The 11,693-nt window shown below is 40.3% G+C and overlaps 1 protein-coding gene across 1 annotated transcript; it reads left to right on the top strand.

The window, feature by feature from the left end:
• The first annotated feature begins 6,036 nt into the window (after positions 1-6,036).
• On the top strand, positions 6,037-10,282 carry LOC121439825 (S-phase kinase-associated protein 2-like). Its single transcript, XM_041640443.1, has 3 exons — positions 6,037-7,189; positions 9,347-9,407; positions 10,225-10,282. The coding sequence occupies exons 1-3, from the start codon at positions 6,037-6,039 to the stop codon at positions 10,280-10,282; spliced, it is 1,272 nt and encodes a 423-aa protein (XP_041496377.1).
• The last annotated feature ends 1,411 nt before the right edge of the window (positions 10,283-11,693 follow it).

Raw genomic sequence — 11,693 nt, 5'->3', positions numbered from 1 at the left:
GTGGTTTTAAAAAACCAAACAAAGTCTTTGAAGAGACAGAGTACAGACAGTCATAAAGAGTAAAGATAATAAAATAAATATTAAAAGTAATAGAGTAAAACAAATAAGCCATGTAAAGATGAAATATACACAGAGAATCTAGATTATGTATATTATTGCTTTCTTTAAATTTTTTGACTGTAAAGGAGCTAAGTAAACAACATATATACTTTAAAGGTATCTTGACTTCAAATTTGAGTCTAAGGATACGTTGCTTTGAAAAAGAGGTTCCTTTGTTTCCACAGAGGATGACAACCTGTAAAATCTTCCAGCTAATGTGGTTTGATGGACCAAGAACCCCCAAAAGGTCACCACAAACACCCCCAAAAATTAATTCACCCAATAAACAGCAGAAAGTAGTTTGGAGAAAACTACACCCAAATTCCCTAAATGATTGTTTATAAATGTTTACATTTAAAGGTGGATATGCTATAGAGATTTGCATTGGTATGAATCTTGGTTTATTGATACAAATTTAAGGTCAATTCTGTTATACTGTGTATATGTATTTCTGATCTTGATTAAAATATTGTTTGTGCAGCTCATTTTAAAATGTAATGTATAATTAAGAAACATAGGTTAATAGATAGTCATCTATAATAGTTAAGCTTGTAGTCATGTTAGTTAGGTTTTCTAGATATATAGAGATATATTTCACTTAGATAGGTATTCTTTTTTAAGATTTATTTATTTATTACATATACAGTGTTCTGCTTGCATATTTACTTGCAGGCCAAAAGAGAATACCAGGTCTCATTGCAGATGGTTGTGAGCCACCATGTGGTTGCTGGGAATTGAACTCAGGACATCTGGTAGAGCAGTCAGTGCTCTTAACCTCTGAGCCATCTCTCCAGCCCAGATAGGTATTCTTCAAACCTTTCAGAGACCTTCAGAATATAGCATTTGCAGTGTTAAGAACTTAGGACTTTTCAAGACAATGAGACACATCTGCTCCTGGCAGCATCAATTACTTCAAGAGAAAGATGGGCATCGAAGAGGCTCCTTATGGAGTTAATTAGCCATTTGGGCAAGAAACTGCTCTTTTCTGGACTGCTTGATAGTATGCTGTGTGAACTGGACATGCAGGACCCACAAAAAATGACTGCTAAACTTGCTTAAAGGTGAGACAATCCTTTGGGGTTCCTGCTTCATGAAAGAGTCTGCAAGACATTCTTCAGGACACAGAAAAAAGTAACTGACAAACTGCCAATACAGGCAAAACTGTCTTTAAAATTTCCGGCTTCATGAAAATGTCTGCTAGATACTATGGGACTATAGGCTAAAGACAGATGCCCCAATGGTACAGAAAAACGTTGGGTGACTGTACAGGTAGCGAGATGTCTCTGTAAATTCTAGAGTTTTGGAAATTGCTTACAATGCACTTCTAGATTACTTAGGTAATATTATATCCTTCTGGAGTCTTTGATGGAGTTGAAGAATAGATAGATAGTTATAGTTTTCCTTAGTTATGATAAAATAAAACATATAAATATTGTAACTGTAATTCTTGCTTGATACCTGTTCTGTTACATGTAATTTTATGTTATGGTCCAGTGCCAGCCCGGACCATAAATTATTTCTCCAGACCAGAGGGGAGGTGTGGGATTAAAGACACAACCCGCACGGCTTTATTAGGAGGGAGTTTTCAGTGATCGCTCATGAAATCCTGAGTTCACATCCTGAAAATTCACTCCATGTTTATTCTCCAAACAGCTTTTATACCAAAACGTAAACTGGAGGGGGGGGATTCATTAGCATTCTGTTTCCTAGGTAACCAGACAAATGTCTGGTCATATCCATAGCTTTGACCACGCCTTTCTATGTCCATTTTGTCACGGCTTTCTATCTTCCTGCTCTGTATGCCAGCTCTGTCACGTAGGTTGAATTAACACCTCTTCCCAGGCAATCTCCATAATTACAAAGAAAGGAGCAGAGTGATATTAGCATATCCTGATCCTTTTAGGATGGCAACATCTGACTCAAAGCCTATGTGACTACCTTCTGCGTGGCCATGTATGAGCTGGCCTGTACGTTTGGCCAACATACAATGTAGGGCCTGTATAATATTGCCCCACAATTTTACTACATTAAAGTTAAAACCTTCTTTTTTATTTAAACAGAGAAGGGGAGGTGATGGAGGAAGGTCATTGGTTAAATAAAAAGAAACTGCTTGGCCCTCATTGGTTAGAAGATAGGTGAGAGGAGTAAACAGAACACTGGGAGGAAGAGGAAGTGAGCTCAGACTCCACAGCTCTCCTCTCAGGAGCAGATGCCTCAGAGAGACACCATGCCCTGCTCCCGGGCAGACACACGCGATGAAGCTCCGACCCAGGATGGACATAGGCTAGAATCTTCCCAGTAAGACTGGTGCTCACAGATTATTAGAGATGGGTTGATCAGGATATCAGAATTAGCCAGTAAGGGCTAGAGCTAAAGGGCCAAGCAGTGTTTAAATGAATACAGTTTGTGTGTTGTTATTTCAGGCATAAGCTAGCAGGCGGCTGGGGTGTTGGGGACGCAGCCCCACTGCCCTTATTACTACAGGGAGGTTATGTGGGAATCCCCCTCTGTATGCTGTGAATATCATTGGTTAATAAAGAAACTATCTTGGGTCTGCACAGAGCAGAATAGAGGTAGGCAGGGAAAACTAAATAAACTGAATGATGGGAGAAAGGAGGCAGAGTTAGGAAGAAGCCATGGAGCCCCACCAGGGACAGACACCAGAACTTTACTTCATAAGCCACAGCCATATGATGATACACAGATTACTAAAAATGGGTTAAATTAAGATATAAGAGTTAGCCAATAAGAAGCTAGAGCTAATAGGCCAAGTAGTAATTTAATTAATATAGTTTCTGTGTGATTATTTTGGGAGTCTGGGCAGCTGAGAAACAAACAAGTGGCCTTACTATAATGCATGACTATCACATCCTTCCAATAAACTAAACATATGCCTAAGGGTAAGGAGGGGGACTGTCCCAGAATTTCTACCTCAGTCAGATACACAGAGACAAAGACGCCAAAAACAGACAACACACAACACCAAGGGCACACAAAAAGATTTTGCCCCAACCAGTCAACTGACAAGAGTTTCAAAAACAGCAATAGCTTGGATTCTCAGGAGGGAGCAACCCTCCAGGCTCAATCACACTGAAAACCATCCAAATACAATATTCTCCATCTCTTCAACATCATTACCAAATTGTATAAAAAGAACAAATATTTTAAAATCCGAGTTAACTTATAACATTAGAGTCCCTAATCAGACCAATGAAAACAATTATAATTGTCCTCAAGTATATTTGTTACTTATATCTATGAAAAGTATTTTCATGGAAGTAAGTCTTAATAAGGGCCCTGAGAGTCCCTGATATAGGAGCCTGAAATTCTACCTATTTCCCCAGTGACTGTTTCTCTAATGAATGGACAACACAAACATTTTTATTAACTTTTTATTAAATCTGTTGCTATTTTTGGAAAAATCTACTGTGTCTATTTATATAAATAGTCTCACACAAAATAGAAAAGCTTCCTAAATAGTCTCACACAAAATATTCCTCTAATTTTTAGAAGGAAACCACGGCAAGTTCAGTAAGAAACAGTAAGGCCTTGCTTCAACATTACTTCAGGTACTAGAAGGCAAACTATAATTCAAACCTTCAACTGTTTCAGCTCAAGGTATCTGGCTTTTTGTTTTTGTTTTGTTGTATTAGTTAGTTGATTTGTTTGTTTTTGATATTTTGGCTTTTTGTTTTTTCTTGTTTTTGATATTTTGGATTTTTTTGTTTTTGTTTTGTTTTTATTTTTGTGTAACTGACCTGAACCTGCTCTGTAGATCAGACTACCATTGAACTTGTAGTGATCCTGCTGCCTCTGCCTCCCAAGTGTGGGCATTATGGGCATGTACCAACATGCCACGCCATAACAGTTACTGAAAGCCCAATAAGGAACTGACAATTGACCAAAGTGCACCTTGGAGAAATCAATGAGTTTATTAGGGTTACTACCTACAGGAATGTGGAAGACTCAATGGGCAGCTGCATCATGATAAAGCTCCCTGCAAAAATTCCAGGCATGTAGTTTGACTGGTAATTTCCATAGAAGTGCTTACTGCTTGTATAATTTTCAATGGGCGTTGCAAATCTTGTAAGTTTGAGGGATTTCCTGAATGTTGTGAGTTTTTTATTTCCTGAGGCTTGTAAGTTTTGTTTACTTGAGTCTAAGGCTCTTCTTCCAGGGTAGAATAGTTCAATTTGGAAGAAATTGCTGTACAATAATTCATTCTGTTCCTCTGGCCGCTGCTTAATATAAATGTATTTCAGGGAGAGTCAAAAGGAAGGGGTAATAACTGATATGCCACGGGCTATGCAGCTAGCAAGAAAACTGGGTTTTCCTTTTGTTAGTTGAGTATCTGTTCCCACACCCACTTCCATCTGCCTGTGAGTATCTTCCCCTACCTCCACAAGCAGCTGTTGATAGTGTTTATAGAGTCACGCATTTGAATATGTCCCTAAGCTTCTGAAGGGCAGAGACTAGCTCTCAGATTTCCCAATAGTTCCCAAAAATTATTATGCATTTCTTCAATTCATTCTACTTATGTTTCTTAAGTAACTACTATGTCTAAGATGTATGGTAAGGACCAGGAATACACGAACTAAGTCACACACAACCCAGTCTTCAGGTACCTTGTGAGTAAACAGATAAATAACCTATTGCTTAGCATTGGTTATAAGGTTTGTCTTGTGTGCATTAGTTATAGAGCTTTCTATTTATTAAGCAATTTATGTGTCAGATTAATGTGTTTAATAGCTCTGATAATTCTCAAAACAACCCTGTGAAGTGGGTTCTGTCACTGTTTCTTTTTACAAATGAAAAAAATCTTCAAGGCACTGAATAATGAAGTAACTCACCCAACTTTCTACAGATAGCAAAAATAAAATAACAAGACTGGAGGACTCTTCAAATGACCTCTGGTCACTACTTCATCTTTTTTTTTTATTTTTTTTTTATTTTTCGAGACAGGGTTTCTCTGAGGTTTTGGAGCCTGTCCTGGAACTAGCTCTGTAGACCTGGCTGGTCTCAAACTCACAGCGATCCGCCTGCCTCTGCCTCCCGAGTGCTGGGATTAAAGGTGTGCGCCACCAACGCCCGGCTTACTACTTCATCTTAAGTATAATGGTTCACCCTACATGTTGGAAGAAGACTAACACTGAAGAGAAACGGAACCTCTGTGTTGTTTATCACAGACTTGAGACAGCACTGTTGGTAAAAAGGGAATCCTAAGAGCAAGACAACGGTGTCAGTGTTTCTGTCTTCATAGCTGTATGATCCAAACAACGGAAAAAAAGACAAGGCAGGTGTGGCAGCACATGCCTGTAATTCTAGCTCTCAAGACGCGGAGGGCTGGGAATTGTGAATTCGCAAATAGCCTAAAATAATAATTGAGATCCTGTCTAAACATAAACAAAAGAGGGGGCTGAAGCGATGGCTCAGAGGGTAAGTGTGCTTTCTGTTCTTGCAGGAGATCTGAATTCTAGGACAGTTCTGTTCCCAGTCTCTGTGTTAAGTGACTCACAACTGCGCCAGGGAACCCAATGCCCTCTTCTTGGCTCTAGAGGCACCTGCACTCATATACACAAACCAACATAGACACATACAATTTTAAATCATTAAAATGAGGAAGGGCGAACTGCGAGTCAGACCCAGAACTACAATTCCCGGAAGGCGATGGGGCATCGCGAGATGCGGGAACTCTGTGTGCGCATGCGCGAGACCGTTGGAGCTCGTTGCTGTTCGTGGGTCGCGCTGCAGGCCTCGGAGTAGGAGGCTGTGAGACAGGCCGGTCTTCAACTAATGCGGGTTTTCAAAACCCCTGAATCCGTGCACACAGTATACAGGAAATAACTTCAGGAGATTCTGGACCAGAGTAGCAAAATCACCACCACCAACTTCACGTGGAGACGGGATTCCAGTAAGACTTCTGAACGGCTCTCAGACATGGCGAGTATCTCTGACTTGGAGAAGGGCCGTAAGAACATTACGCATGAACTGCCTTCAAACCTCGGCCCCCCCAAGAGCCCTTCAAGGAAATGGCTAAAGAGCGAAGACAGCGACAGAGCCTTTGTGATCATCCGTAGGCCTAAGCCGAATCAAGAGAACTTTCCAGGTATTCCCTGGGACTCCCTTCCAGATGAGCTGCTCCTTCGGATCTTTTCCTACCTGTGCCTCCCTGCGCTAGTCCGTGCCTCCAGAGTCTGTAAAAAATGGTACCACCTCTCGCAAGACGGGACTCTCTGGCAAACCCTTGACCTTGCAGGTGTAAAACTGCACCCGGATGTGACTGTCCGTTTGCTTTCTCGAGGGGTGATTGCCTTCCGCTGCCCACGATCGGTTATGGAACAACCACTGAGTGAAAGGCTCAGGTCTTTTCCTGTAAAGCACATGGACCTGTCGAATTCAGTTATAAATGTGGCAAGCCTCCATGGAATTCTGTCTGAGTGCTCCAAGTTACAGAATCTAAGCCTGGAAGGCCTGCAGCTTTCGGATCCCATTGTCAATGCTCTTGCCCAGAATGAAAACTTGGTGCGACTAAACCTTTGTGGGTGCTCTGGATTTTCTGAGTCTGCTGTGGTGAATCTGCTAAGCAGCTGTTGCATACTGGATGAACTGAATCTCTCCTGGTGCTTTGAGTTTACTAAACAGCATGTGAAAGCGGCTGTGGCACATTTATCAGCCACCATCACCCAGCTCAACTTCAGTGGCTACCGAAAGAACCTCCAGAAAACAGATCTTCGTACCTTAATTAGACGGTGCCCCAACCTTATCCGCCTTGATTTAAGTGACAATGTCATGATAAATCAAGACTGCTTTCCAGATTTTTTTCAGCTCAACAACCTTCAACACCTCTCGCTTAGCCGGTGCTATGATATAATGCCCCAGAGTCTACTTGGACTTGGACAAATCGCCACACTAAAAACACTACAAGTTTATGGAATCGTGCCAGAAAATACCCTGCAGGTATTGAAAGACTCCCTTCCCCATCTGCAGATTAATTGTGCCTATTTTACCACCATTGCAAGGCCAACTATCGACAACAAGAAGAGCCCAGAGATTTGGGGTATCAAATGCCGACTGACTCTGCAAAAAGCACGTATAAAGTCCCTTCCTTTGGAATGAGGAACACAGACAGCAAATCCAGTTTCTGAAGACCTTGGTTACCTTTCCTATTGGTTTTACCTTAACCCTCATTGTATATGTATGCTTAGAGAACCATTTGTAAGGGAGAACTATGAAGTATTGCTTTTTCAAGAATATAGAGATGTTTCCGTCAGTGCTAAGCTCTCAGATTCCAAGTGTTAGGTCTTTAAGTTAGTCTATAATTTCAAAATAGCTTTTTAGAGCAAATTTTGAGTCAGTTCTACCAAGTGCCTTTCAGATTAAGTCTATTTAGAATTGAGTTTTTAAAAATTACTCCTAGTTCACAGTTTTCATGCTGTTTTTCATAACTTGTTACCTCTTTTATTATTCAGTAATTTATAAAACTTGATTTTGAAGAACAATAAGCTATATGTTTGGTGAGCTGGATGGAAAGAATCATAGGCTGCTAGCCTTTGAAGTAGCCATTAATGTATTATGTATGTTCCCCGGTTATGCTTTGTCCCCAGAATCCTAAATTTGATGAGGAAATATTTTATTTGTACTTTAATAAATAGTGATGTGGGACTTCCCTCTGTATTCTGTGAATGTTTTATTACCATTGGTTAATAAAGAGCTGCTTGGGCCTATAGCAGGGCAGTATAGAGCTAGGCTGAAAAACTAAACTTAATGCTGTGAGAAAGAAGGTGGAGTCAGGCAGATGTCATGTATCTGCTAAAGGAGAAAGACACCAGAACCTTACCACTAGGCCACAGCCTTGTGGTAATATACAGATTAATAGAAATGGGTTAATTTAAGATGTAAGAGCTAGCTAGAAATATATTTAAGCTATTAGCCAAACAGTGTGGTAATTAACTCGGGTCTGGGCAGCCAGGAAAAAAAGTGGAGTCTCAGACTACAAAATAAAGCTTGCCTGAAGATTAGAAAATGAAACAGCTGCACTGGTCAGCTTTACAAATTTCTAGTCCTTGAAAGTTATTATTGCTGTTTAGAATAATAAGGAAATAGAGCTTAGTAATTATTCACCTATTATAAATGAACTTGTAGTCACATTAAGTATGTTTTCAAGGTCAAACAAAGATATATTTTAGATAGACAGGTTATCTTAAAACATTTCAGAGATCTACACAATATGGCATTAAGATGTTTTAATAACATAGGCTCTTTTTTATGACAATGAGACCTGTCTGCTCCTGGCAGCACCAATCTTTCAGAGAAGTTAATGGGCATCAAGGAAACTTCCATATAGAGTTTACTGTCTTTGTGGCAAAAGTAAACCACTAAGCAAGAAAATGCCCTTGCCTCAACTGTTAATAGTATGCTGTCCTAATTGGACAAGCAGGACACAAAAGAAAGTGACTGCTAAACATTGTCAAGATAAGGAGGGATAGTCCTTCAGAATATCCTATTTCACAGAAAAATCTATTGGATATGCTAGTCTGAAGGTAGACACCCCAACATTGCAGAGAAACTTGCATTTTCTGCTTATTCAGTTAATATTATTTCCTTCTTAGGTCTCTGAGGGAGTTGAAGACTAGATAGTTATAGCTTTCCTTGTTTTCCTGATACAGAAAGCAAATTATGATAGAAAGTAAAATAGGTATTATAAGACTTTATAGATAGGATAGATATAGAGTACTTTCTCTGAATTTTTCAAATGCAAATGGACTAGACAATGTTGATATAGTTATTGCCTTATATACTATATATAGTCATTGTACTTATTGTATATGGTTTTTCATATTAGTCAAAGCCTTCTTTTTCATATTAGACATAATGGATAAATGTAGTGACATTTTATTTATATTTTAATAAATAAAGTTTGTCTGAAGATCAGAGAGTAAAACAGCCTTACAGACCAGATAGTAGTGACACACCTTTAATTCCAGGAGCCACACTAGTTTACCATAGAAACCAGGTGGTATTGGTACAAGTGTTTAATAACAGCCCTAGAGAGGAATATAAAATGGAATGAGACAGCTCTCAGGCAGTCTCATTCTGGGGATTCCTGGAGGTAGTATTGCCATTTTGGGCTGAAGTAGAAGCAAGAGCCAGTGGCTGACTATTTTGCTTCTCTGACATTCAGGTTGAACTCCAATTTCTGTCTCTGGGTTTTTCTTAATTGTGCTACAGACTTGAAACTCTTTTTAAGTGGTCTTTCCCAACAGTGGTTTGAAACTGTCCAGGATGTTACTGGATCTAAATGTCCTTAGGTAGAGCTACTTATTTCTCTCTCTGAGAAATGCATGAGAAGCAGGTATGTGTGAAACTTCTGCACGGCTGGCACAACTAGCACTGCACCTAAGTTTTTAAGAGTCATTGGGCATTAAATCTTTTGATAACAGACATATTTTATAACACCTGATACACAGAAGCAAAAAGATCATATTGTGTTTCTTAGAAAAGGAAAAGAAAAAGAAAAAATTAAGACAGTTACCTCTTTGGAATATGACAGAGCCAGAATACATTTCTATTACCTTTTCGTCAAAAAATCTTACTGTTAAAACAATAATATGGAGTACCTTTATCTGCTCAGACCTAAAGTTCAGCGCACCATGCCGGTCTGTGCTCTAAGTACCACCATACAGTTCGCAAGCAGTCCAAGGGGCTGGGGATTGAAACACACAAAGACTCACAGAGACAGAGACACGGGTCATCCTTGAAGCCAGAATGCCCCAAGAATGCTCCCTTTATTGTGTTCAGGGGCAGATTATATAGAGATACGCCCCAGCCAAACCCACCAGAAACCACTCTCCTGCCATCAGGAACTCCTGAAGGTCTCGTGCTCAGAGCAGCTGTAGGCACTCAGATCAGGGGAAAACTAGTTGTTTACAAGAAATTCAGGATCTGGGGCTCACTGCTCCCAATATGAGAGAACATTTTTAAAAAGTATAACAGAGGAATAATTATGCTTCAATTCCTGAGTAGTTAAAGTGCTAACTACTACTTGAAACTATTGTTTGCAGATTAGTGAGGGCCAACAGTGGGCTCTGGCTGAACTTCGGCCTCCAGCCGCCCTCATACGTGCAGGTCCACCTGGGAGCTATTTTGCCAACATGTCGCAGTAATCTGTATTTTTGTATGTTGATTTCTACTTTTATGGACTCATTTTTAAAATAAAGTACATTTTTATAAAAATGAAAAAAAAAAATGAAGACATGGAAAAAATCATTCCCTCCCTCATCCACATTGGTCTATCATCAGTAACCCATTATCAAAATCAAGGCTTGGATTTCTGTTAATGGCATCACATAAATCTTTTGAAATACACTCCAAAGCCAAGTTTGGTCCCAGAAGAAAGGCCTTTTGAAAATGGAGGGGATGTGGCTTGTTAGTTCTCTTAGTGCAGATCCATAGCTCCATAAACATGGGCATACATTTGACAGAAATGTGATTTCTGGTGTGTATCACGGTGAAGTTGAGACCACTGAAACATGTACAAAGAAAACAAATTCTCAACTTACTTTAATTACCAAGCGACTTGATTCTGAGTTGGGCTAAAACAGAAAAGAACCACATACTGTTTTCCATAGTTAACTCCACTGTAAAAAGAATCTCAGATTTTTCCAATGAAAATGACGATTTGGAACAAGTGAGTAAAAATCACATTGCAATCGGGCAACGCTTAAGACCTCTTTTGAAAATCTCCCTTTAATATCCCATAATAAGGCTGGGAGGAGGGCCTCTGAATGCAAATAAACCTTACCTTGGGTGGGCTTAACCTAGAGAACCAGGGCTTCAGAATCTCTACGGCCCCATTAGTGACTCTGAGCCAGTGGCTCCCAGGTTCACGGTCTCACAATCTTGAAGAATGGGGAGCAAAGAGAGTAGAAAGGCACACAGTGCTTTTGAGTGGAAAAGCAGCTCTCTCTATAAGGGAGAGGACTTTTGAGGCCCTTGTGAGCCTTGAGTTCGGAGGCTTCCGTTTGGATGAACTAAATGGGCGTGGGGACTCTGATTGGGCGGAAGATAAAGACAGCATGGCCTGAGAAAGAGGGGCCTCAAGCCTGCTGAGAAACTTCAAAGGGGAGATAGAGCCAAACAGCGAGGAGAGCAATGACTAGAGGTCCTCCACTATTGGAGCAAAGGCTTGTGGCCAGCTGTTACCTTGTAAGTCGAGGCTTCTTCATATGCACAGCTTCTGAGCAAATCTCAGGAGAGAAGGACCTCTGTTCTCAAGGCCCAGCCCAGCCCAGCATTCTTGTGCAGAAGAGCTCCATAGCTGAATTTACAACATTGGGCTAAATCCACATTTTTTATTGCAGTTTTTTTTTGTTTTTTTTTTTTTTTGTTTTTTTTTGCTTTTTCGAGACAGGGTTTCTCTGTGGTTTTGGAGCCTGTCCTGGAACTAGGTCTGTAGACCAGGCTGGTCTCGAACTCACAGAGGTCCGCTTACCTCTGCCTCCCAAGTGCTGGGATTAAAGGCGTGTGCCACCACCGCCTGGCTTTATTGCAGCTTTTGCATTCAGTGCTGAGATGGAGTTCATTGGATAGCTGGT

The sequence above is a fragment of the Microtus oregoni genome, unplaced genomic scaffold, assembly GCF_018167655.1.
Source record: "Microtus oregoni isolate MIOR12 unplaced genomic scaffold, Mior012 000063F_ref0000156, whole genome shotgun sequence".
NCBI lineage: Eukaryota > Metazoa > Chordata > Mammalia > Rodentia > Cricetidae > Microtus > Microtus oregoni.
Note: the sequence above shows the minus strand (reverse complement) of the source record. Positions and strands in the feature narration are given on the sequence as shown.

Coding starts and splice junctions, on each gene's coding strand:
- LOC121439825 (XM_041640443.1), top strand. CDS start 6,037: ATGGCGAGTATCTCTGACTTGGAGAAGGGCCGTAAGAACATTACGCAT. Junction 7,190..9,346: donor ACTGACTCTGCAAAAAGCAC/GTATAAAGTCCC, acceptor ACTCTTTTTAAG/TGGTCTTTCCCAACAGTGGT. Junction 9,408..10,224: donor CTGGATCTAAATGTCCTTAG/GTAGAGCTACTT, acceptor TCATACGTGCAG/GTCCACCTGGGAGCTATTTT.